Raw genomic sequence first — 27,298 nt, 5'->3', positions numbered from 1 at the left:
CGTACTTTGCGTGGGCCGCCCTGCCCGCCCCTTCGTCCCTATTGGCTAAAAGTAAACTCAGCTCCGCCCACCCAATCGACAGACCCGCCCTTTCACTCCGTCGCCTGGGGCGACGGAACACCGCCTACCTCGTGCCAGCATCATCACTTCCGTTTGGCCGATAGATAACTCGGAAGTTCAAACTAATACGCGGCTAGGGTCCAAATAGTCTACATTTTATTTTTTAATAAGGGTTCATCCGGTTTTCACTTACTGAAGTCTTACAGAAGATGTTCTGTGTTACTTGAGTTTAAACGCACCACAGAGTGTGTTTACCTTTTTCTTTTGGAAAAGTATGCCGGAAACGAAACCCTGAGTAATCGGAAGTGATTATTTGTGAACCAGAAGCTTGATGTCACCAAGGCCTGGGCGAATTGGCTTCCGAGTGCAAGAGTTGTGTGTGGAGAAGTTAGCCCAGTGAGATCTAGACGAAGAACCTGTAAAGTGAGGGCCCCTGCAATAGGAAGAGTAAGAGTCTGAGAGGTAAGTCCAAAAACGGACTTGTGTAACTAAGAGGGCATTTTGGAACGGGACGGCGGTCTGAGTTGAAGTTTGGTGTTCAGTCGCTTTGTAAGGAAAGGTTGCCTGTTGTTCCAGGAAGGCTTGTTCAGACAGGCACGGAACTTGGGATTCGACTTCTGGGAACTGCAGAGGTTGACAGGCTTGTCGCTTCCATCCTGCCTCCTTCATACCTGTTACCCACTCCAGACCCATCCTTCACCCCCTTCCCTTGGTGTTTGTCGGCCGACATTGGCTGTGCTCGTACATTTCGCTGCACTCGTACATTTCGCTGCGCATCTTCCGAGGGCTCACTGCTCTTTCGAAGGGTCTTTGGAGACCTGTTTTCAGAACAATAGGAGGAGGGTTTGTGACTTTTGAGGAACGTAGTCGTGGGAGACGCTATGCCAAGTTATATCGAGTACCCGAGTGATCATTTTTGTGGTGAAACCATTTGTCATCCAGTGTCCAGTTCATCATACTCATAATCACTGCATTAGTATCACCTTCCTTCTCACGTTCTCCACTGAATCTTAGTCTGTACTGTAAGGCCATGCATACACTTCTGAAAGCATATGCTATGCCATTTTAATTTTATTACCAAGAAGTGCAAATTATCATGAATTTTTTGTCGCTTGTTAAACATCTGAACAGAAGCTCCTCTCTGATATATATATAGTGAACAAAATAGTGTCAATAATGTCTACTGAGAACATAATTACTTTTAAATTCCTGGTGTCATATCAGTGATACAAAAGCCTCTACAGTAACTATAGTACTCTTTCTGAGCTAAATTTAAGGACACACATCTGATAATTTAGAATATACTGGTGGTAATTTAGAGTATACACTGAAACAGAAATTTGAAAATAAACCACCCCTAATTTTTTTGAGACATTTGGGAACCATAACAATATCACCTTGTGAGAAAGGGCTATAAGGGGCACCTCCTAAATGCAGCCTTATTAAATGCAGAAGGAGAATATCACAGTATATAAATTACGGGGACTTAGTGAATGTGTTTATATGGTATTGTTTTAATTCTTTCATTTTATACATTTTTAGGTTTTTTAGTAGAAGTCTTGGGGTACATTTTTATTGGTGAAAAAAATGACTACTCTTGAAAGTTTAGAAACCAAAGGTAAGTGTTCTTCTTTTGCTGATAATTGTTTTTAAAACATGAAATTTATGATGATAGGACGAAGGACTGTTTGAGCCAGGTAACCAAACCCCATAGAGCCCTTGGGAACCATTTGTATTTCATATATCTTCATGTTTGTTTTTTAATGCAGTGTTTACATTTCAGTACTACAGATATACAGGTGAATAGTAACATTATTTGGTAGTATTTATTAGATGACTACTACTGTTAAACAGTAGTGTAAAAGCAAATTTTTATAGCTATGTTCTCTGTCCACTAGAAGATTAAGATTTAAATAATAAGAATGTACATTTTTAAAGATTTGGGTAGATGGACAAACAACTCTCAGGTATAAAAGACCTTTTTCTTATTGCATTGGGTTGTTAGGGCTGCTGTAACAAAGTATCATAAACTGGTGGCTTAAACAACAGAAATTTATTGTCTCATGGTTTTAGAGTCTAGTAGTCCAAGATCAGGGTGTTGGCAGAGCCATGCTCCCTCTGCAGGCACTAGGGAAGGATCTGTTCGAGGCCTCTCTCCTAGTTTCTGGTGGTTTGCTGGCAATTTTTAGTATTCCTTGGCTTGTAGACACATCACAGTGATCTCTGCCTTTTTGTTCACATGGCATTCTCCCTGTGCATGTATGTCTCTGTGTCCAAATTTCTCCTTTTTATAAGGACATTAATCATATTGGATTAGGGTGCACACTACTCCAGTATGATCTCATCTTAACTAATTACATCTGCAATGACTTTATTTCCAAATGAGGTCACACTCTGAGGTATGGGTGGGACACAATTCAACTCAGAACATTTGCTAACTACAGTAGTTACTTTTTAGTCCTGCCTTGCTTGTCCTTTGTATAACATTTCATACTATTGATCATTCCCACTTTTTGAAATACTTTCTTTCCTTGATTTCCATGACTTTACTCTTATTTTCCATCTACTCTATGGCCCTTCACTGTCCAATGCAGTAGCCACATGTGGCTATTTGAGCTTAAATTAGTATTTTTAAAAATTAAAAATCCAGGGCTTCCCTGGTGGCGCAGTGGTTGAGAGTCTGCCTGCCGACGCAGGGGACACGGGTTCGTGCCTGGGTCCGGGAGGATCCCACGTGCCGCGGAGCGGCTGGGCCCGTGAGCCATGGCCGCTGAGCCTGCGCGTCCGGAGCCTGTGCTCCGCGACGGGAGAGGCCACAACAGTGAGAGGCCCGCGTACTGGAAAAAAAAAAAAAAAAAAAAATTAAAAATCCAGTTTCTCAGTCACATTAGCCACATTGAAGTGCTCAATAGCCACATGTGGCGGGTGGGTATTGTATTAGAAAGTGCAGATATAGAACATTTCTATAATTGTAGAAAGTTCTGTTGGACACCACTGCTCCAGTTATAGTTTCTTTTTAATTCTCCTCTTCTTCTGGTTTATCTTTTAAATATTAATGTTTTTCAGCCCTCCTTGTCTTCTACTCTCACAGCTTTAGTAATTATAAGGATGGCTTCCAAATCTATCTATAGCTCAGATCTCTTTCCTTGTGATTCAGACCCTTGTAGCTTACTGTCTACTGATTATCTTCACTTAGACATAGATAACAGTCTTAGCATGTCCCAAAGTGAGCTCCTCTTGATTCAGGTTATTCTTGGGTAGAGTGAGCTGTGGAGGTTGGAGCTGTCAGTGAGAGATGGGAAACTATTTTCTAGAAGCCAGTATTACAGCAAGCAGATCTCCAAAAGCAAACTCTTTAAAGGGGGTTTAAATGTGTTTAGACAGCAAAGATCATGCCAATAAATATTTAATTGAATTTGATTCAGCTGAGTGCAAGAGCATTTCAGGTCACCAGAGGCTTTTTATATTATTAGAATAAGCAAACCAGAAACTGAAATGAAAGTAATAAGCTGGGGATTAATGGGAAATAAGAGCAATTAAATCATAACTACTATGAAAGCAGTTAGCATGGTACTTGGCAAAAAACGAAAAACTAAATACGACATTATCATTAGTAATTAGAAGTTAGTTATTGCAAGGCCTCTGTGAAATTATTTATTTGTTGTTACTTGTTTGTACTGAGGATTAGAGTTATAAAGCACTTTCACATACATTACTTCATTTGATCTTAATTTCACAGTGAGGTAGATAATTCAGCTGTTAGTCTTAATCCTTCGTTTAATATCATTTTAGCTGTTAGTGAAGAACAGTTACTTGTATCACATGGCCTGAGAAAAGGTGCACTTCTATGGTTGACATTTGTCAGTTGCCTGCATTTCCTGTAACTGCCTCAGAAAAGAAGCAAGATTGGCTTATAGGGACAGAACTTCTTCTCAGCAGACATTTGAGCAATGCTGTCATCATGAGAGGGATGTGTCCTTGCTGCTAAGGTTTTTTGAAAGGGAAACATGCAATAAATAGGAACAATTAGAAAATTAGAATTTGAATCCAAAACTTTTTGGGGAAGCAAGGTTTGAAATTAAAAGTAAAGGGAATTAAAGTCAGACAGTTTAGTGAAAATAGACCAAATAGGAAGGTCTGAGATGTTCAAATATTTATAATTCCATAAAATAGTCTAACTTTTAACTCTAAGTCTGTGGAACAATAGTTATTAGGTGAAAAAGGATTCCATGGACAGATAAATTAGAGAAATGCTGGATTAAGGGAGAGATTATACTACAGGACCCTTCAGAGCCTTTAATATACTAATGTACAGCTCCAAAGAGATATATGTGGTATGTGCAGCTCCAAAGAGATATATGTGGTATGCAGCACTGCCCACACTTACTTGACCGGGAAGCTCTTTTATTTGCGGGGCCTGTGACAAAAGGAACGTTTGGATTCCACGTCAGTAAACGTGGGCCTGACTCTTAAGTCCACTGCCTATAGCATATTTTTCTAATTTAGTGGTAAGTAAACTTCATTGGGTGATACTGGTGACATATAAAAGAATATTAATTTAAAATTACCAAGTGATGATCCCTAATTTTACTGTTTTATAACTGAATCTGCATACGATCTGAGAAGCTTGTCAGATTATGAGTTAGTAATTAATGATTTCGTGTAGAGGAAAAAAATTGAGCAGTTTTTAAATGAGTTAGTTATTGGATGTTAAAAGGAAATCTTCTAGGTGGTGTGTTAATGTTAACATTGATGAACTTCCATAAGCACTTACTCACCTTTCTGCACCAAGCACCATTTCATTAAGCTGATGATACCAAGATTAGGAGGCAGTCCCCGCCCTGAGGAGATCTCAACAGTTTAGGAAAGAAACAAATTATTTTGAGACACTCTTCTATTTGCATTATTCTGAAAGCAATGTAGGATGGGGGGGGAGAGGTAAGGTTACGTGGTTTGCCCAAGGTCACACAATGTGTGGCAGTGGAGACTGAAGTTTTTGACTTAGAGTCTAGTCTAGTTTTATTGTACCATCCTGCTGACTCTGAGTATCTGTCTCCATAGATTTACAGTCTTATCAAAAAAGGAGAAATGTTTGTTTCATTACAGACTATAAAATAATGTTCTTTTTGCCTCAGTATTCTAGAGCAAGGGTTGGCAATTTATGGCTCTTGGGCCTGCTGAGAATATTTGCAGGCAGTCTGATAATAGGGAACACGAGCTTTGAATCTCACTTAAGCCAGGTGTTATCCCAAGTAAAAAAGAACTCTATTCTTTTCATTATTAAACCTATATTACCCAAAAAAACTTCACTCAATAATTATAATTTGAATTTCATCTTTAAAATTTTGTTTTTTCTCTTCATATATAAATGCCTGTATATCAGTAGTATCCTTAATTTTGCCTCATGGTCCACAAAGCCTAAAATGTTATCTGACCCTTTATGGGAAAAGTTTGCCAACCCCTACTGAACAGTATTATTTGTTCTCTTGCTACATTTCACCAATTTGGGGTAAAGGCAGTGAGAATGAGCCATAAAGCTTAGATATGTTTTAATTCGTTGATAAGTGATCACAGGTGGAAGTTAATGTTGATGAGTAATTGAAGAATTGTTTTGTTGTTTCCCTTCAAAGAATGGGAAGGGATTGATGTTTTGCTTTACTTAAACATTACTCATAATTACAGAGCTGGTACCATAGATCACTGTCATCCCACTTGACTGAAGGTAATTGCTCATGAATGTGCCCTGGATTGGGCCTAGTGCATATGTAATAAAGGTTTCTATGTGGGTCACAGAAAAAATAGAATTATGAAAGTAAGTTACTGGGCGAGAAAATGTAAAGCCCTGACTCCCCCTTGCCTCCTTGCCCATGCACAGTAGCTAGAAGCACACTTGTTACAAAGAGGGAGCTGCCCTGTGAGATATGGTACAGCTTTGGGACTCACAAGTGCTTGAGTAAGTAGAACAGTTTAAATAAAGGAAGAGTAAATTGAGTTTGAACCAAATTGATTGAATTTCTTGATTGGAATTTTAGGGCAATTTTGTTTGAAAAGAGATTTCTGTTCAATACCCATTGTTTCTTTGCCTTTTAAATTTAGCATTAACCATTTTGTGATTTGCTCTTGAATCTCCATTACCTAAAATTCCAACTCAAAAATGTTACGACTTGCCTAGAAATCGTATTTAATCTTAACAGATGTCACACCTGCTTCTTATTTCTTCAGCTTCAGTGGGCCTGAATGGCATAGCTCTAGTGTGTCTTTTTGTTGTGTTTTTTTATTGTGAATCTGTAGTTAATTCATGACTCTACATTACTTCTTAAATGCCAGGATGTCTTAGTGACAAAATTAAATTTGCACAAGATAGAGTTAGACAAACTTGAAACCATATTTTAAAAGCATGGGAATAGGCCTTTATTTTTAAAACAGTTCAGTGGGAATTCTCCTTCTCCATGCTGATGTGCTACAGCATGAACTAAGTACCAAACCCTTTATTTCACTTTCGGAAGTATTCCTTTGTTCATCTTTTTGAAAGTAGAGTCAGTCCTAAAGCTCAGGGTATGTCTTAGTTAACATTTAATATAGAAATGACAAAATATTTTAATATAAAACGTTTTGTTAAATAGAACACCTTAATTATACCTCAGATGTCTTTCTACCTCCTGTGTAACATAACTCAGGATTCCCAGTACATTACTACATACTTAGGAAAAAGTCCCCAAAAATCTGATAAATGAAAAAATAGTCCTAAAGTCTGACGATATAACTTTGTAAAACTTTAGCATAAGAGAATAAAAGGCACAATTATATTTTATGATATTAAGCTTTTTCTCCCCTTAATCAAGATCCAAAGTTATTAGATTTTTTTAAATAATAATAATAAAAGCAATAGGAGGTAACATTTAATGAGTGCTTACTGTGCCATTCTAAACACTTTAGAATGTTTTCTTATTTACTTTTAAGCATTGCATTAGCTCATGGATATGGAGCATGCAAAAAATAAAACTAAATAAAGACATAAGTAATAGATCTACTGATACATCAGTAGGGTTATTTTGTGAGGCAGTTTGACAATGCAGATCTTCACCTGGCACATTAATTCTATTCTTGGGAATTTATTCAAAAGAAATAATTAAGAATTTGAAAAAAAAAACCTGTAGGCATAAAAATATTCACTAAAGCATTTTTATAATAAAAAATTGGAGTCTAAACATCCAACAATAAAATAGTAATTAATTAAATAGTGCTATATTAACTTGAAGGAATAATATAGTCATAAAATGAAAATATGAAGACTAGCAAAACAGAAAAATATATTAAGCTTATAAAGTTAATTACGAGTATAAGTATATAAAAATATTGAAGAAATTTGAAGTAATGAAAAGTTATTTTAGAATGATTAGAATATACATAATTTTTTCTTCTTAATATCTTTTAATAATGTAATGCTTTAAAAAATAGTAATAGAAACCAGAAGATATGTGACTGTGTATGATAATAATCTGTTCTACTCTGTAGTTTCTGTATCTATATAACTAAGTTTGGAAGAAGAAGCTAAATAAGCTTATTAAAAAGTAGAAACCTGGGAGGGATGGATTGCGAGTTTGGAATTAGCAGATGCAGACTATTATATATCAAATGGATAAACAACAAGGACCTACACAGGGAACTATATTCAATATCCTGTAATAAACCATAATGGAAAAATATATGAAAAAGAATGTCTACATACATATAACTGAATCACTTTGCTGTACACGAGAAATTAACACAACATTGTAAATGTATATTCAAATCATACGAATATATGATTTGGCTAGATAGTAATGAATTCACCAAAGACTGATCAATAGTCCATGATTGTTCAATTAACATTTTTGTAGAAATCAAATTTCTGTAGAAATATGTCTCTACCACTTATTGCACACTTATTATATATTACCCAGTAACACATGTTATCTTTTTACATGTTATGTCCTGTCTCCTCAAGTTTAGATAGTAAGTTTCTTAAGCATAGAGGTCCCCACTACTTCATACAATGTCTGGCTAATATTAGGCACCAAGCAGCATGTTTGTTGCCTGTAAAACTCAAAAGTTTATCATCACCATTGTTATATGTGCTTATCCTTTTCCCCTCCTCTTGCTTCCATGTATTGTTTATCAGATAGAGAGTTCTGGGTACAAGGCACTTTACTAAGAATATAGTGGTAAACGAGTGACACATAGTCCCTACCCTCATGGAACTTATATCCTAGTGGAAGGCACAAATAGTATATAACTAATTACACTGAAAAAAATGTTTACCATTTTGATAAATGGTAAACAGAGAAAGGCAGGGTCTTTGCTCTAGGGGCGTGTAAACAAAGAACCTAGCCTAATCATGGAAGATTAGAGAAAGGCTTCCCTTTGGAAAGGTTGAACTGAGCTTTGAAGGATGAGTAGGGGAGAAGTTAGGAAGAAGATTCCAAGAATATTCCAAGAAGAAATGTCTGCAGAGGAAGAGGAAGGCATTTGCTCCTATTGAGACACTAAAAGAAAGCAAGTAACACTGGAACTTAGGATCTGAGGGAGTGAATGGCATAAATTGAGACCCAGGAGATAGACAGGGGGCCAGATCACCAAGGGCCATATAGGCCATGGTAAGGATCTTGGTCTTTATTCTGAGAGTGATAGGAAGCCATTCAAGGGTTTGATGCAGATCAGATCTGCATTTTTTTAAGTTCACTATAACTGTTATATAAATTCTGTGGGCTCTTGCAACCTGACAAATAGGGCTGTTAGCAGAGGCAGTAAGTTCAAGGTTGATGAGGCAATAGTTTTGTTTGTGGAAGGCCTCCCAGACCAATTAACAGCTTAGCTCTGGAGTCATATTCGGACTCAAATCCCAGTTTGACACTGATGATTTGGACAAGCTATTTAACCTTTCATAGCCTCTGTTTCTATCTACAAAATGGGTACTATTGTGCTTACCCCATGAAACTTGTAAAAATTAAATGATAATTGATGCATCTGAAGGACTTAGAACTATGTCCTTGGCACATAGTAAATTGAATAAAAGCTAATTATTACCATTCCTAGGTTTTGGCCTCCATTTTCTCAGATGTATGCTGGACTTGTAAAATGGCAAGGAATCTAACTTGTAGCTCATAGGGATGTTACTGAATATACTAATTCAACAACTCCATGTAGGTTAGGTATCATCTCAGCCATTTCCCCAAGGTTGCAACATTTCCCATTCTAGCAGATCCTCCATTCTTTCTAAGCTCTAAACCACTTATTTTCTTGAATCAATTAGTGAAATTAGCCTTTTCTTGGAGAAAGATGACTCAGTGAAACTTCTTACACTGCTTAATTTGAGGTAAGGTAAAATAGGAGAAAAGAAACAAAATTTTTGTTATTTGACTGGAGCAATGGTAGTATAGTGGTGAGCATAGCTGCCTTCCAAAGGTTATCTAAAACTAAGGACGGCTAGCCAGGTTTGTCTTATATGAGGGGAGATTTTTTTTTTGGCTGCATTGGGTCTTCATTGCTACACGCGGGCTTACTCTAGTTGTGGTGAGCAGGCTTCTCATTGCGGTGGCTTCTCTTGCGGAGCACAGGCTCTAGGCATGTGGGCTTCAGTAGTTGTGGCATGCGGGCTCAGTAGTTGTGGCTCACGGGCTTAGTTGCTCTGCAGCATGTGGCATCTTCCCGGACCTGGGCTCAAACCCATATCCCCTGCATTGGCAGGCAGATTCTTAACCACTGCGCCACCAGGGAATCCCAGACGGGAGATTATTTTAATTGAGCAAATTAGTAAATGTGTGCAGCAATGTATTAAGTGTTACAGAGGAAAGGAATGGGAGCTACCATTTATTGAATGTCTGCATTTCTGTGCAAGACACTTTTGACACTTGAAGGGGCAGTGTGTGCAGTGGTTAAGGCCTCAGTCTTTGGGACTAGGCTGCCCAGAATTGCATTCTGCATCTTCTACTTACTAACTGTGTGGTATGACTTTGGGCAAGTTCTTGAACCTCTTTGTGCCTTATTTTTTCATCTATAAAATAGAGCTAATTATATTTACCTCAAAGGGTTACTGTAAGGATAAATGAGTTATGTGTAAAGTATTTAGAATAGTGTTTGGCACATGGTAAATCTTTTATAAATGTTTATTTGTTACTTAACCATTTTCTCATTTAAGACATAAAGTAACCCTAGATGTATTGTTAAATTCATTTCATGGAGGCTGAAACTGAAGCTCAGATAATTGCAGGATTTTGTCCAGGATTGTACAGGTAGCAGTGGTGGAAATGGGACTCAAAACCAGATCTGGCTGATCCCAGAGTTCATGTCATTTCTATAATACCATGCTCCTTCCACTTGTTGAGGGCATGATGCCTGGCCGTAGTGTGCTTATCAGACTTATTGGGAAAGTGAGATTTAGCATATAACAAAACCCATAAATGATAATTATGGTTCATGATTAAGATTCAAACTGAATGTCTGAGATAGTAAGTAGCATAGTCATTCAGAGAGTAAACTAGAACAGTTGGGAAAATTTAATGCAGAGTAGAGATTAAGCTGACTTCTTAAAGGGATAAGTGAGAATCACAGTAAGTGTCGAAAGAAGCCATTTAATAGAATAAGAAATAGCAGAAACAAAGGTCTAGGAGAGAGAGCATTAAGGAATCTGGTTGGATAACTTGTGAAGCATTCTTTGCTAAGAGTTCACAAAAACAGGTCAATCTATTTTGAGGTAGACACTTTCAAATACGTATATACATAGCTTATTTTATTTTTATATTTAATATTATTGTCTACAACGTGCCAGGCATTTGATCTTATTACATTGTTTCGTACCACAACCCTGTAGCATAGTTGTTACTATCTCCATTTTGCAGATTAGGAAATAGAGATTCATGGAGGGTTACATTATTTACTTAGGATTATACTAGGAAGTAGAAGTTGAAGCCGAATACCTTGATTCCAAATCTCTTGCAGTTTCTGCCAAGAGAGAAACCATTTACTTAAGGAAAGTTTGAACCTGTAAGACTTTGTTCATCTTTTGTTGACACATGATTGTTTTGAAAATTTTTACTCTAAATGTTTTCCCTTTTTTTCAGTACCAGGAATTCTGAATGTAGGGTAAAGCATGTCTTAGCATTTTCCTGGCATTTCTTTTCAGTAAGTAGGTTATGTTTTGTTTTCCCTTCTATAGTCATCCTTACTTCATCCCCAATTCGAGGAGCGGGAGATGGAATGGAAACTGAGGAACCACCTAAATCTACTGAAGTTACTCCTGGAATCCAACCTATAAAGCATCACATCCTTCCAAGTCCACGAAAGAAAGTAGTTCCATCAGAGAGCCCAGGCGTTCTTCAGCTAGGGAAGATTCTCGCTGAAAAAGCAGTGGAAGTCGAAGCTGTAAGAATATTAGTTCCCAAAGCCGCTATAACCCATGATATCCCCAACAAAAATGCAAAGGTTAAGTCTCTGGGACATCATAAAGGAGAATTCCTTGGCCAGCCAGAGGGAGTTGAAGAACCCAGAACGGAACTATCCGAGGTAAAGAATATATTGGAAAAGCTCAAGAACTCTGAAAGGAGGTTACTACAGGACAAAGAAGGTCTTTCAAACCAGCTCAGAGTACAGTCAGAGGTAAGAACAGCCTTAATAGGTTTAATGAGTACCTCTCTTTATACCTGGGCCTTCTGAGCCTGCATGTTAGAAAACAATACTTCCTCTTGCAATGTCATTATAACTTGTCATTTATCTAAAAAACTTCCTCTTAAATTTCTCATTCTCTTTAGTGCCTCTAATAGAACTAGTTTATGTTGGGAACTTATCCTCTAAACATGGTTGAAGTATGAGGTACTTTGGACAATGTGAGGTACTTTGGACAAGACCACCTACAAGTTGTAAAGGAGGTTACAGTTATGAACTTGCAAACCAGAGATTCACTAAGTAAGACTAGTTAATAATCCTTGCTTTAAGAATCCATAAATTCCAAGTATTTTTTCTATGTATAGATAATACTTAGAATAAAGAAAATGGTGGTATAAGTATCAGTGTCTTCATTGTAATGGAAAATTATCGATAGTGCTTGATTCACTTTCTTTAATCTTTACATCTTAGTAATGGCCTTACCAGCCCCAGTTTGCCTCTCTGTTAGATTATACATCTTTTTGCTAGATGTTAGTCTTTGTGACACCATGGTTAGTGGCTGTCATTCAAATATGTTTCTAATATATTTAATAATATATTTTTAAATAACTGATTTCAAATTACAAAACTAGTACATATTTATTTGTAAACATTTTAGAAAATACAGAAAAAATAATGAAAATAGTGCTACCTATATTATACCATCTGGCTATAAATGCATAATTATACATACTGAGTATATTTTTGCCTTGTAACTCACTTTTTTTAGTTGTTTTTTAGTTGTTAATACAGGATATTCTATTAAAATATCATTATTAATAGCAACAGTGTTCTTCAATGACTGCACCATATACCAATACCTTTTATTGGACATTTATGTTTTAATTTTTTGCATTTTTGATAACAGTGTGAAGAACATGCTTATAGACATGTGAATTGCTTTTTTGCTTAAATTCTTAAAAATCCCAAGGCACAAAGAAATCAATTTTTAAATGTTGGAAAAGATTTATAAAACACTCTGTCATATCTTTTAGCAAAATTTATTGGTTCACTTTTCTAATTTTTTGCCTTTAAGTGTTGACTGGAGGCAGTTTGTAATTTTTATGATAATGATTTGTACTCTTATAATAAGAGGCTCAGATTATAACCACATGGACTATAGATTAATAGAGATATAGACATGGTTATATACATTATGAAACTTAAATATTTAATATCACTTTTTGATACACACTTTTAGTAATGGAGGTCCAAACTACATGAAACACAGTTTCTCTTTTGTTCATTTTGCTACATTAAAGTCACTGGCATCACTTTGAGCTTGTTGTATTGGTCATGATTTCCTCCAGGTCAATCGTGAGTTAAAAAAGCTGCTGGTGGCTTCTGTTGGGGATGATCTTCAATATCACTTTGAACGTCTAGCCCGTGAGAAAAATCAGCTTATTTTAGAAAACGAAGCCCTAGGTCGAAACACAGCTCAGCTTTCCGAACAGTTAGAACGGATGTCCATACAGTGTGATGTGTGGCGAAGTAAATTCCTTGCAAGCAGGTATTTTCTATTTTAAAGAGTATTTCATTTCCTAGCTTTTGCTCTATCAGACTTTTGACCCCTAATGCAAGAAAATAGATTGTAGTGTGAAAATTTCTGATTCAAATTGTCAGAGTACCTCATGTATTATTTAAGATGTGGACTCTCCCTCCTCTGGATGGTCATACAGTCTCCGTAAATGGAAAAGTGGTATCAAAAAGCACCTCCCTCATTCCAGAATTCTGAGTTACTCTTCTATAGTAGAAATCACTCCTACTACAATGTTTAAGATCAAAACAAAACTGTAAACTCAGGCAATTAATAAATATGTAAATTTTTTAAAAGACTATTTTTCCCCACCTTCTATCTGGAGAACTCAAATATCATTGCCACTCCGTACATCATATTTTGTCTCTCGTGCTCTGTTCTTATAGCTCATTTTACTACATAATAGAGCTTCCCAACCTTTTTCTCACCATGCACAAACAGAAAATGATAACATCTGTATGACATACTGTATAGCATACTGGATGAGGCTACTCTCCAGTAGAGGTGAGAACCCCAGGCCCCTAGAACCACCAGGCCCATGGACACACTGGTAGTTGGGAAGCTCTCTTATATATTATGATTGTCTATTTATCCCCTCCTTCCAACTTTGAGTTACTAGAGAACAGGATCTGGGTGTTATCCATCTAACACACATCTATTTCTAATTGTACTATTATAGGATCTATTTGGAGAAATGAATTTACTGTTTATTGACTTAGAATGAATATTAATTAATTCTCATTGAACAGCTTAAGAAGCAAATCATGCATATATTTTACAGATTACTGTAATAACTTTTTTTTAACATTCTGATCAATGCTGATAGTAACACTTTAAGGGCAATAATAATTAAACCAAACTTTATTGATATTTTAGTTGATTTAATCTTCTAATGTCAGAATTGTTTTCATTTTAAGGAATTCAGTGGTTACTATGGTCTGAGACTTTAGTTTTAAGATTTTCAGCTGAATAAAAATACTTTAAAATTTTGCTTCAGTTCCATCAATAGAGAATTGGTTAAATACATTTTGGTACATCCAATCAGAAGAAAACATTAAGCTGTTTTTTTAAAAAAAAGGGAATGAGCTCTATGTGTGCTAATATGAAAAAAAATCACCAAGATAAATTATTAGGTGAAAAAAAGCAAACTATAGAAAAGTTTGTATTAAATAATCCCTTTTTTGTAAATAATATGAATATAGTTATTTTTACACATAATTTTTTGTTGATATACACATAAATTATTTTTTTCTAGAAAAATATATTGGTTACTTTATTGATCACTGATTATAAAAGAAGGATGGGGATGCTGGACTGGAAGAAGGACTTAGTTTTGCTTTTTTATAAATCTTTCTATATTTAATATTTTTCTAAGGACAAAGAAGTAATTGATGGCAGAAAAATAACTCATTTTTTTCTCTTAAATTTTCCGTATTTAAAAAACATTTAAATAATGTTATTTTTTTCCAGAACTTGATTAATCTAGAATAAGACTGAAGTACATTCCAAAGTCACTATATAGGAAAGTTAAAAAACTGTTTCCTTTGTCATTTTGTAAACAGATATTTTAATTGAGTCCCTTTAATAAGTTCTAAGCTCATAAAGATTTTAAATGTTTTCTAGTGAAGATTTGAAAACTGAGAAGTAATTTGACAACATTAAATCTTTTTTGTAAGTTTTTAAAAATGACAGTCACAAAGGTAGTATATTAACTTCTTAACACTGTCAGAGAATTTATATGTAAGATTTTAATCTTTTCCAGGGTTATGGCAGATGAGTTAACCAACTCCAGAGCGGTTTTACAGCGTCAAAACCGTGATGCACAGAGTGCTATACAAGATCTCCTGAGTGAACGGGAACAGTTTCGTCAGGAAATGATAGCTACGCAGAAGTATGGCACTTGTTTACATTCTGAACTCTTCTCCTTTCTCCTGCAATTTTTGTTATTGAGATAGTTCTTTAGTATTTCTACATTTAATAACTTATTGAGCATATACATTTTAAAACAGATGCCCAGGGGAGGGAGAAAGACTGAAAAAACAGAAGACATGCTTCTTTTATTCTTAATTGGGGACAGAATTAGTTATATCTATAATAGAAGAAATCTCTGGATTTAAAAGTAATTTTTGGTTATAGGTATAGCAGTTTTGTATGGTTTTTGGTAGAAGCCAAAAAGCATACCGGTCTTTCCTTTGGAAGGAGAGCTTTTTTTTTTTTTTTTTTTTTTTTTGTGGTACACAGGCCTCTCACTGTTGTGGCCCCTCCCGTTGCGGAGCACAGGCTCTGGACGCGCAGGCTCAGCGGCCATGGCTCACAGACCTAGCCGCTCCGTGGCATGTGGGATCCTCCCGGACCAGGGCACGAACCCGTGTCCCCTGCATCGGCAGGCGGACTCTCAATCACTGCGCCACCAGGGAAGCCCGGAAGGAGATCTTTTTGAGGATTGTTCTACAGTATTAGAGCTTACTTTCATGTCTATATGCACCAGAACTGTCAAAATTGATAGTCTTCCTTAAATGTACTTTATACTTTTATGTAGTTGATTTCTTACAAATCAAATAAGTAAAGGTCAAGAGAAAATCATAGGGGAAATTAGAAGAATGAAAACACAATATATCAAAATATCAGATTTTGTGGGAGGCAACTAAAGCAGTGTTTAGAGGGAAATTTATAATTTTAAATGCTTATTGTAGAAACGAAAAAAGGTCTCGTCAATAATCTAAGCTTCCTTCTTAAGAAACACAAAGAGCAAATTAAGCAGAAGGAAGAAAAGGATGAGAGCAGAAATAAATGAAATAGAAAGCCAAACACTGGTTCTCTGAAAAGATAAGTTTACAAAACCTCTAGGCAGTATAATCAGGAAAAAAATAGATACACATGACTAGTATCAGGGATGAGGAGAGGGGTACACTACAGATTCTGTAGACATAGGAAAGATAATAAGGGGATGTTATGAACAACACTATGCTAATCAATTCAACAACTTAAATGGACGATCTCTTTAAAAGACCCAAACCACCAGAGTACTCAAGAACAGATAACCTGAATAGCCCTAACCTATTAAAGCAATTTACGTTGTAGTCAAAAACTTTCTAGTAAAGGAAACCCCGGGCCTATATGGATCCATTGGTGAATACTAACAAATATCTAAGGAGGAAATAAAACCAAATTTATACAAACTTTTCTAGAAAATAGAGAAGGGAACAATTTCCAACTCATTTTATGAGGCCAGCATCATCTTGACACCAAAACCAGACAGAGGCACTACAAGAAAACTACAGGCCAATATCTCTAATGAATACAGATGCAGAAATCCTTAACAGAATTTTAGTGATTCAAATCCAACAGTATATAAAAATGTTTATAGATTGTGGCCAAGTAGGTTTTATCCCAAGCATTATAAGTTAGTTTATCATTTAGAAATCAACCAATGTAACTCACACAAAAAATTATCATATACATATACCGTATGAATATCTCAATAAATGCACAAATCTGTAGTTGTATAATACTGTATGAGTATACTATTATTGCCTGTACTAAAATATGAGAACTAAAAAATGTACTGTTTGTTGAATGATTTCCAGATAACCATAAAATCAATAAGTGCTTTCTGTAATCTGACTTATTTTACCAGACTTCCTGATTTATTGAACTCTGAGAGAAAGATAGAGGAGAAAGATACTATATGATTTCAGAAATATGTTTCTCATTTATTCATCATTCTTGATTTTTATATTTTATCCTCTTATTAATATTGAGTGCTCATGTGTGTTCTTTGCAGGTTGTTGGAGGAGCTCTTGGTCTCCTTGCAGTGGGGAAGAGAGCAAACTTACTACCCTAACACGCAACCTCACAGCACAGCAGAACTAGCGTTAACAAATCACAAGTTGGCAAAAGCAGTAAATTCTCATCTTCTGGGAAATGTTGGCACTAATGGTCAAAAAAAGTTTCCATCAACAGTTGAATTCTGCAGCACCCCAGCAGAAAAAATGGCTGAAACGGTAAAATACTTCTCTTTCATGATCTGTGGAACCTCTAAGACTGTCCTCTTATTGAAAGGTGACATGTTGTAATGGAAAGTGCTTGGCATTGGGAGTTAGGAAATATGGGATCAAAATTTGATTCTCATACTAATGAGCTAGGGATCTTGTAGAAAATTATTTCCTCCTCTGAGCTTTAATTTTCTCAAACACTTGAGAAGAAAATGTAGTTGTAGTTGTTTTTAAAGATGACGTATTTTTTAGCTACTGAATCATTGATAATCCTTTTCTTGAGCTCATTTTGATATGAAAACCACTGTGTAGAACTTTTAATTTAGTAATCAAGAGTAGATAATTGATTACTTCTGGTCTAAGGTGTTATTTGTTTTTTCCCCATATAGATGGGAATGTGCCAGACTCCACAGAAGCAATTAGTATAGACCTGGTACCTTCAGTCCTGTGTGAATTGAGGGCTCATGCAGGTGACCTGTCAAATACTGTGGTCTCACAGTTCTACAACCATCCAGGTTCACCCTCATCCCCGTCATAGGCCTTGTCATTACCAGAACTTTTCCACTTTTAAAATCTTCAACATCTCTCCATGAACTGTGATCTCAATGGTTTTGGGGATTCCATAAAATAATACATATAAAGCCTGTAGCAGTTTCCAGTATAGGTACAGTAATTTCTCAATAAATAGTAGCTATCATTTTTATTATTATATCCTTCATCCCTCTAATCCTGTTGCCTTTACAAGTCCTATCAGTTCCTTCTAATTTATCCCCTCTCCCAAGTTCAAACACCTGATCTCCAGGCTAAACTTTAGTAATAGCCTCCTCACCAGTATCCCCACCTTGCTTTTTACCTGCCTCCATGCCATCCTCTACTGTCAGTTGAGTTATTTCAAAAATGCCAGTCCCATCATTCTTGGTACTGCTGTTCAGAGGGCTCCCAGTCTCCCTCATTACTGAATCTGAATTATTTCATATTGTAGAGAAGGCCTTTCATTAATCATTATTCCAGTTCCCCTTCTCTAGTATCATTTTCCAGGTGTGTCCACCCTCTGCACTTCACATCCCAGTAGTGTTAACCACTTGCATTCCACAGATAGGCCACTGTATTTCATGTCTCTGTACATACTTTCCCTCTGCCTAGACTGCCCTCCCAACATCTTGCCCAACCACTATATTGCCTTTAATAATCAGCCTTCCCTGAATCCCACAGGCAAACCTAGATGTTCCTTCCTCCAGGCTTCCATTTTGTACATATATATATAGATATATATAGATATATATATCTATATATATATCTAATATAGCTCTTTATCATGTTAAATTGCAATTGTTTGATTCTCCATCTCTCTCCCAAACTGTAAGTTCCTTAAGGAGCTCATGTCTTACATTTCCTCAAGGTCTGGCATAATCCTTTGTACAACAGTAGGTGTTCAGCTATTTACTGAATCAGTCCCTGAAACTAAACTCATCAGCTTTATCCAAAATCGTTTCTCTTTTTCTATTCTTTTTGTTGGGAAATGGTGTTGCTGCCTACCTGGTTGCTGCCAGTAGCATTTGGTATAATTAACTACTCCTGATATCTTGAAACACTCTCTTCCCTTGGCTTACGTAACCCTACACCCTCCTACTTCACTATACAATGGTGGGTAGCCTCAAGGCTTGGTTTACATCCCCTTCTCCCAATCTTTTATCCACCTTATCGTCTCATTGAACAAAACTGACAGTCCTACTTCCTTAGTGTCTCTTGGACCTTTTAGCCACATTGCTTCAAGGTCAGCATTTCTTAGCTAGATTATTGCTGTAAACTCCCTTTCTCTGTTCTTCCCATGTCTGCTTTAGTGCCCACTCCTTCCCTCATCCACCTGCTGTGTATAGAGTGACCTCTCCGAAAGGCACCCTGCTTAAAATCCTTCCCTATCACTTTCAGGCTAAAATCTAGAAACCTTGTATCTATACTGGTATCTTGGTCTCCTTTAATTGTATTCCTTTGGCATTTTGTTCCTCCCTCTAAAGGCACATAATGTAATAACATATATAGAGAGTTGGGGTACTGTTATAATTTTCCCTTCTAAATTTATAAGCAGCTTTAAGATAAGCCCTTTATCTCTGTTTGTCCAGTAGCATCTAACCAAGTTCCGTAAAAAATAGAAGGATATCAAAAACTAAATTGAAAAATCAGTAATCCAGTAGAAAAACAGAGGTACTGAAATAGAATGGTAGCTCTTAAATGATGCCAGGACATTTTTAAATTAGCTATAGCTCTTTGGGTACATTGGTAACTTAGAAGGAAAAAAACCTGATGGACAATAAGAGAGCTAGGGAAACAGACATCTCAAGCCATTTCTGAAAGCTGTTTTGAATAAGCCTTACATAGAAGGAGAGAAAGCTCTTTCCGCTACTGCTTTTCCCAATTCCTTTCCAATTCCAGTACCTGCCTCCTTTGCCCAATAACCCATGTTCATCATATGATGATGGTTGGAAGAATATGAAAATGAGAAACAGGAGCTATGAGCCAGCCATGTTATCCTTGCCCTTAATTGGAGAATTTTTTTCAACCCAAGAGTTCCTCCTGTTGTGGGTCTCAGTAAAGGAAACAGAATAGGAAAAATCAGAGCAGAAGAAGAATTAAGAGAGTATGGTGTCCATGAATCCAAGAAACAAAAGCATGATCGTTAGTATCAAATATTGCATATAAATTAGAAAAAAAGAAATGAAAACCATTGATTTTACAAGTAAATGATCAAAAACTTTGAAATAACATTTCAGTAGAAGAATGAAGGCAGAATCCCAATTCCAGGCAGTTCAGTGAAGGACTGAGGGAGAAAGGTAGTGCATACTTTTTGGTTAAAGATAAAAATCAACATCACTTATAGTAAAATTGATATAACCTAATTTTCTTTTATGTTTTCATATATTTTCATCAATATGCATAAGAGTAATTTCATTATTTTTTAAAATAGGTAACCTAGGTAATATAATAACTTGACATCATTGTCAAATTTAGAGCTTTTTGAGAAAAGGCATAAGTTCTCTAATCAAATTCATCATTCAGATGTTATTTTTTATGGCAGTTTCATACTAATGAAATAGCACTTATTGGTAGTTATATATTAATAAAACCAAGGGCTTTTACAGTCCTTACTGCATACATCTGACATCACCTCTTATTTTCCTTAGGTTCTACGCATTTTGGATCCGGTAACCTGTACAGAGAGCTCAGCTGATAATCCATTTTCTGAGTCTTCACCAACCACCTTACTTGCTACAAAGAAAAATATTGGACGATTTCATCCCTATACAAGATATGAAAACATAACTTTCAATTGCTGCAGTAACTGCCAGGGAGAACTTACTGCCCTTTAGCAGTCAGTATGTTGGAGGCACACTACGGAGTCATTATTATTTGGCAGCTGGGGTTCTTTTCATGCTAGAAGTATTATCACTTTCTATTTAAATAATATATATCCCCAAAGATGTTTCATGTACTGGACTCTGGATTACCCTTTCTTAATAAATATCTCAGGGTAAGAAAAAAGTGGAACTGTATAGATATATTTAAAATAGACAATACAGGCATTACAGGATGGTTTTCCTAAAGGACTAAAAGAAAGATTCTGTACCTTTCTTTTAGGCTCTAATTTATTAATCTTGCTATATATTTTACATAAGCAAATTAATTTCTGTACTCTAAAGCAAGGATTGGCAGACTACAGCCTTGGGTCATATGCAGCCATACCCATTCATTTACTGTTGTCTGTGGTTGGTTTCATGTGCTACAACAGCAGAATTGAGTAGCTACAACAGGGTTTGTATGACTAGCAAAGCCTAAAATATTTACCATCTGGTCCTTTACAGAAAAAGTTTTCTGACCTCCACTCTAAAGTAAAAGTAGCTGGCAGGGGTCGGGGAGGGAGTGGGGTAGGAGTCCTTTCCCTTTTTGGTGATTTTTAGGGGCTACAAAAGAGTCTTATGGAAATACTGTGGGTGAAGGGACTACTTTCAAAATAAATGCTATATGTTAGGAAACTTTTAAATATTTTACAGCCATATTAACAAATGCTTGAGCAAAACATGTTCTCATTTTGGTTTTGTGCAGGGGATTCCATATTTTGAATGGATGCAACTTGATATACAGGAAAAACATTCTAACTATTAAGCTCATTTTGACAATTGCAGCACAACAGGAGTATCCAATTTGATACTTATGAAATATGGCAGAGAAAGTAGGATCTTCGGGCTTCCCTGGTGGTGCAGTGGTTGAGAGTCCGCCTGCCAGTGCAGGGGACACGGGTTCGTGCCCCGGTCCGGGAGGATCCTGCATGCCATGTTGCGGCTGGGCCCGTGAGCCATGGCCGCTGAGCCTGCACGTCCGGAGCCTGTGCTCTGCAATGGGAGAGGCTGCAGCAGTGAGAGGCCCGCGTACCGCAAAAAAAAAAAAAAAAAAAAAGGATCTTTCTAGAACATTGTTCAAACTCAAAAATGCAATTCATCAATTTTTATGTCATATATATTATTATTTACTTATGACCGGCTATCATCAAACATCCTTTTATATACCTTTAAAAATGTCCACAGAATGTTTATACCAAATTACCCTAACTGGCTGCAGAAGTGCCTATCAGTAAAGAAATCCTCAAAAGACAAATATGATCAAATAACAATATGTTTTAATGTCAACTTAATGGTTTTGTTTTGTTTTGGTCTGATTCATCTGAGTTACAGTTTCAAGTGGCAATAAATTTCTCTGCCTTCTTTAGTGTGAATATTTATTTATCTTTCCCCCAGAATGATGTGCTTCAATTCAAGTCTTCATCTAGCTTATACTATTTACAACTGATTCTTCAGCCTTTCCTTTAGGTTTACTTAGTATAAAACATAGGATAGGGAGGGTGGGAGGGAGGGAGACACAAGAGGGAAGAGATATGGGAACGTATGTATATGTATAACTGATTCACTTTGTTATAAAGCAGAAACTAACACACCATTGTAAAGCAATTATACTCTAATAAAGATGTAAAAAAAAAAAAAAACATAGAGGAAACGCTCCATGACAGTGGATTTGACAATGATTTCTTGACTATGACACCAGAAGTACAGGCAACAAAAGAAAAAAATAGATAAACCTCATCAAAATTAAAACTGCACAGCAAAAGAAATAACAGAATGAAAAGGCATCCTATAAAATGGAGAAAAATATTTGCAAATCATGTATCTTTTAAGGGTCTAATGTCCAGAATAAATAAAGGGCTACAACTCAACAACCAAAAAACAATCCAGTTACAAAATGGGCAAAGGAATAGACATTTCTCCACAAAAAGATACACGAATGGCCAATAAGCACATCAAAAGATGCTCAACATCACTAATCATTAGGGAAATGCAAACTGATATCACTTCATATCCATGAGGATGGCTATTACCAGTAAAGCAAAATAACAAGCGTTGGCAAAGATGTGGAGAAACTGGAACCCTTGTGCATTGCTGGTGGGAATGTAAAATGGTGCAGCCATTATTGAGGACAGTATGGAAGTTCCTCAAACAATTACACACACAATTGCCACATGATCCAACAATTACAACTCTAGGTAGATACCCAAAAGAATTGAAAGCAGGGACTCAAAAGGATATTTGTATACCAATGTTCATAGCAGCAGCATTCACAATAGCCAAAAAGTAGTAATTCACATGTCCTTTGATGGATGAATAGATAAAATGCGGTATATACATGCAATGGAATATTATTCAGCCTTAAGAAGGAGTAAATTCTGATATGCTACAGCACAGATGAATCTTTAAGACACTACACTAGATAAATCAGACACAAACGGGCAAATAGTATATGATTCCACTTATTTGACATACCTGAAATAATCAAATTCATAGAGACAGAAAGTGGAATAGTGGTTACCCAGGGTTAAGGGAAAGCAGAATGGAGAGTTTTGTTTATTAGGTACAGAGTTTCAGTTTGGACTGTTGAAAATTTATGGAGATGGATAGTGGTGATGGTTGCACAACATATGAATGTACTTAATGACACTGAATTTTACATTTTAAAAAATGGTCAAAATCATAAATTAGGTAATATATATTTTACCACAATAAAAAAAACTTTAAAAAATTATATACATACACTCATAACCACAAACTAGTGGCACACCTCTGCAACTGTTGCTTTAAGAGTGTCAATAATAACAGTTAACTGAGCTAAACAACAAAAAAAGAGTTCATATATCAACAACCTAACATTACACCTTAAGGAACTAGAAAAAGAAGAGCAAACAACCCAAAACTAGCAGAAGGAAGACAATTGAAGTTAGGGTGGAGATAAGATAGAAAAACAGAGAATCAAGGAAATCAAAAGCTGGTTCTTTGAAAAGATCCGCAAAATTGACAAACCTGTAGCCAGACTATGAAAAACTGAAGATGCAAATACCTAAACTCAGAAATGAGAGTAGGACATTATTACAAACCTCATTTAAATAAAGGAACAAGTATACACCAACAAATTAAATAATCTGAATGAAATGGACAAGTTCATAGAAACACAATTTACCAAAACTGACTCGAGAAATAGGAAATATGAACAAGCCTATAACAAGAGGTTAAATCCGTAATCAAAAACCTCTCAACACCAAGAGTGAATCCTAACGTGAGCTATGGATGTTGGGTGATGATGTGTCAATGTAGGTTCATTGATTGCCACAAATGTACCACTTTGGTGAGGGATGTTGATACTGGGGAAGGTTTTAGGGACGGAGGGAGCAAGGGATATATGGGAACTCTCTGTACTTTCTGCTCAACTTTGCTGTGAACCTAAAACTGCTCTAAAAAATAAAGTATATTAAAAAACAAAAAACATCCCAACAAAGAAAAGTCCAGGACCCGATAGTTTCACTAGTGAATTCTTCCAACTATTTAAAGAATTTATACCAATCCACCTCAGTCCCTTCCTAGAAAATAAAAGCAGAGGGAACAGGGAACACTTCCTAATTCATTCTGAGGCCAGCATTACCCTGATAGCAAAGCCAGACAAAGACACAAGAAAAAAACACTACAGAAAAATCTCTCTTACAAATACAAATGAAAAAAATCCTCACAAAATACTAGCAAACCAAATACAATATCATAGTAAAGGGATTATATACCACCAAGTGGTATCTGTCTCAGGAATGCAAGGGTGGTTCAATATAAGACTATCAACCAACGTAATATATCACATTACTAGAACAAAGAAGAAAAACCACATTTCACTTGACGCAGAGAGCATTTGATACAACCCAACACACTTTCATGATAAAAGCACTCAGAAAAATGGGAATAGAGGAGTAAATAGAGGGAGGAATAAGAATAGAACTTCCTCAACTTCATAAAGGGCTTTTGTGGAAAACCCACAGCTAACATCATACTTAATGCTAAAGGACTAAAAGCTTTCCTCCTAAGATCAAGAACAAAACAAGGATGCCCAGGCAGAATGGAACGGGCACTGGAGACATTCTGTTCTGAGGAGCGGCCAGTGGCACGATGGAGCAGGGCCAGGGACCGCTTACACTTGAGATGGACCATGGAACAGCACATCCCAGAGGTGGAAGTCCAAGTCAAACGAAGAAGGACAGCCTCGCTGCGCAACCAGGAGTGTCGCCTGTACCCGAGGTGGCCTCAGCAGCGGCAGCAAGTACCTGTGGTGGGATTCCATGTGGAACTGAGACAGGCATTCTTAGCTGAGGCGCCAAGAGGTGGTTAAAGCAGTACTGGAACACCTGGGTAGTGATTCCAAGAGGAAAAGAACCAGCCCTCCCTTAGGTCTTAAGGATCCCAAAACTTTCCTGTAGGTATTGGATTTGGCGGAGCAGCAATCATGACTCCGGGAAAGAGCAGCAAGATGCCGCAGCACATTGACTATAGGATGAGATGTATCCTGCAAGATGGCCAGATCTTCACTGGCACCTTCAAGGCTTTTGACAAGCATATGAACTTGATCCTCTGTGATTGTGATGAGTTCAGGAAGATCAAGCCAAAGAATGCGAAGCAGGCAGAGCGTGAAGAGAAACGGGTTTTGGGTCAGGTGTTACTGTGTGGGGAGAACTTGGTTTCCATGACTGTGGAGCGACCACCCCCCGAAGATACTGGCATTGCTCGGGTACCACTTTCTGGAGCTGCAGGAGGCCCTGGAGTTGGCAGGGCAGCTGGCAGAGATGGTCCAGCTGGTGTTCAAATTCCCCAGGCTCCTGCTGGGTTAGCAGACCCTGTCCGAGGGGTTGGGGGCCATCCCAACAGGTAACGATCCCACAGGGAAGAGGCACTGTAGCAGCTGCTGCAGTTGCTGCTACTGCCAGCATTGCTGGAGCCCCAGCTCAATATCCACCAGGATGGGGGACTGCCCCCACGCCTGTTGGTCGAGCAACCCCACCTCTAGGAATTACGGCTCTTCCACCTGGTATACGATCACCCATGGGCCCACCAACTGGGCTCCCCCCTACTTGAGGGATGCCAATAGGCATGCCCCCTCCAGGAATGAGACCCCCCTCCACCAGAAATAAGAGGTCCACCTCCCCCAGAAATGCGTCCAGCAAGACCCTAGGATACTATTGATCCTAGTCACTCTGTTTCCTGCAATGCGTCTTGTGAAATATGTGGAGTGTTTGTGAGCTTTTGTCCCCTCTGCTGCATTAATATTAGCTAATAAATGCATAAAGCAATTAAACTGTGGGGAAAAAAAAGACAAGGGTGCCCACTTTCACTACTACTACTCTACATTATACTAGACATGTTAGCCAGAGTAATCAGTCAACAAAAATAAATAAATAAAAGGCATCCCGTTGGATAGGAAGAAGTAAAACTACCCCTATTTGAAAATATTATCCTATATAGAGAAAATGCAAAAAAAAAAATCACCAAAAAAGTTTAGCACTAATAAATTCAACAAAGTTGTAGGGTATAATATCAATGCACAAAAATCACCTATGTTTGTGTTTTGAGTATACAACCCATAAAGAAAATTAAGAAAACAATTCCATTTGCAATAGAATCCAAAAGAATAAATATCTATGAATAAATTTAACCAGGTAGGTGAAAGATTTGTACACTGAAAACTATAAAACATTGCTGCACTAAATGAAAAGACATCCTGTGTTTATGGATTAGAAGACAATATCATTAAGGTGGCAATAGTACCTAAAGCCATCTACAGATTCACTGCAATCCTTATGAAAATTCCAACAGCTTTTTTTGTAAAAGTGTTGTGGAATATTTAAATGCCAAATTGGTTTTTATCATTAAGGATAAACTTTAAACAACAAAAGACTATTTATAATGAAATGTTAAGTTGCCTGGTGTATGCTCAAAAGTGCTATAGGAAGTTGAGACAGGATTGACTAGTTCTCTGTGTTTTCTAATTTAGGGTCAAGTGATTAAGGTACAAATACCCAGTTGATAAGAACCTTGTCTTTTGAAGCTTTAACAGAACTAACTCCTACAGCAATTCTCCACTCCCCATCACACTTGTATGTTTGCCTTTGTCCTCCAGTCCTTAAATGCTCTTACACATATCAAGGATACTGTTCTCCCACACACTGGATTCCTGTATAGTCCTATATACCCACAGATGTCTACCAAGGTATGTAAGCTTTACAATATAACTAACAGAAAGGATTTTGCAATCATTCAGATCTCAGTATCTGTGAGCAAACTGCTCACCTCTGTACTTTGGTTTCCTCATCTGCAAAACAAGACTAACAGGGTTGTTATAAGGATTAGATCAAATTATTTATGCAAAGCATTTACAACAATACCAGGCACATTATATAAACTCTCAATAAGAGCTGGATAATTTTGTATAACATACCCAAAATAGTATACATAATTGTTACTATCTTTTTTTTTTAAAGAACACATGGAAGTAGGCCTAACCTACTGTTTAGCTTGCCATAGGTATTCAAATTCAAGTCTGACATAATTAGGACTTTGTATCAGGCCTTGAACCAGGCTTGTTTAAGAGGTCACTCCTCCTGCCTTATGAAATGTTCTAT

At 36.8% G+C, this 27,298-nt stretch overlaps 1 protein-coding gene and 2 pseudogenes across 1 annotated transcript; all 3 read left to right on the top strand.

Moving 5' to 3' along the window:
• Positions 1-382: 382 nt before the first annotated feature.
• BLZF1 (basic leucine zipper nuclear factor 1) lies at positions 383-21,720 on the top strand. Its single transcript, XM_029226835.1, has 7 exons — positions 383-522; positions 1,603-1,678; positions 11,255-11,694; positions 13,050-13,249; positions 15,039-15,167; positions 17,061-17,280; positions 20,451-21,720. The coding sequence occupies exons 2-7, from the start codon at positions 1,648-1,650 to the stop codon at positions 20,634-20,636; spliced, it is 1,206 nt and encodes a 401-aa protein (XP_029082668.1). The 5' UTR covers positions 383-522; positions 1,603-1,647; the 3' UTR covers positions 20,637-21,720.
• A 3,024-nt stretch (positions 21,721-24,744) lies between these two features.
• Positions 24,745-25,014, top strand: LOC114897859 (annotated as a pseudogene).
• Positions 25,015-25,128: 114 nt separating this feature from the next.
• On the top strand, positions 25,129-25,851 carry LOC114899438 (annotated as a pseudogene).
• The last annotated feature ends 1,447 nt before the right edge of the window (positions 25,852-27,298 follow it).

Source organism: Monodon monoceros, unplaced genomic scaffold, assembly GCF_005190385.1.
Source record: "Monodon monoceros isolate NGI ecotype Baffin Bay Population unplaced genomic scaffold, NGI_Narwhal_1 Super_Scaffold_18, whole genome shotgun sequence".
In the NCBI taxonomy this organism is placed as follows: domain Eukaryota; kingdom Metazoa; phylum Chordata; class Mammalia; order Artiodactyla; family Monodontidae; genus Monodon; species Monodon monoceros.
Note: the sequence above shows the minus strand (reverse complement) of the source record. Positions and strands in the feature narration are given on the sequence as shown.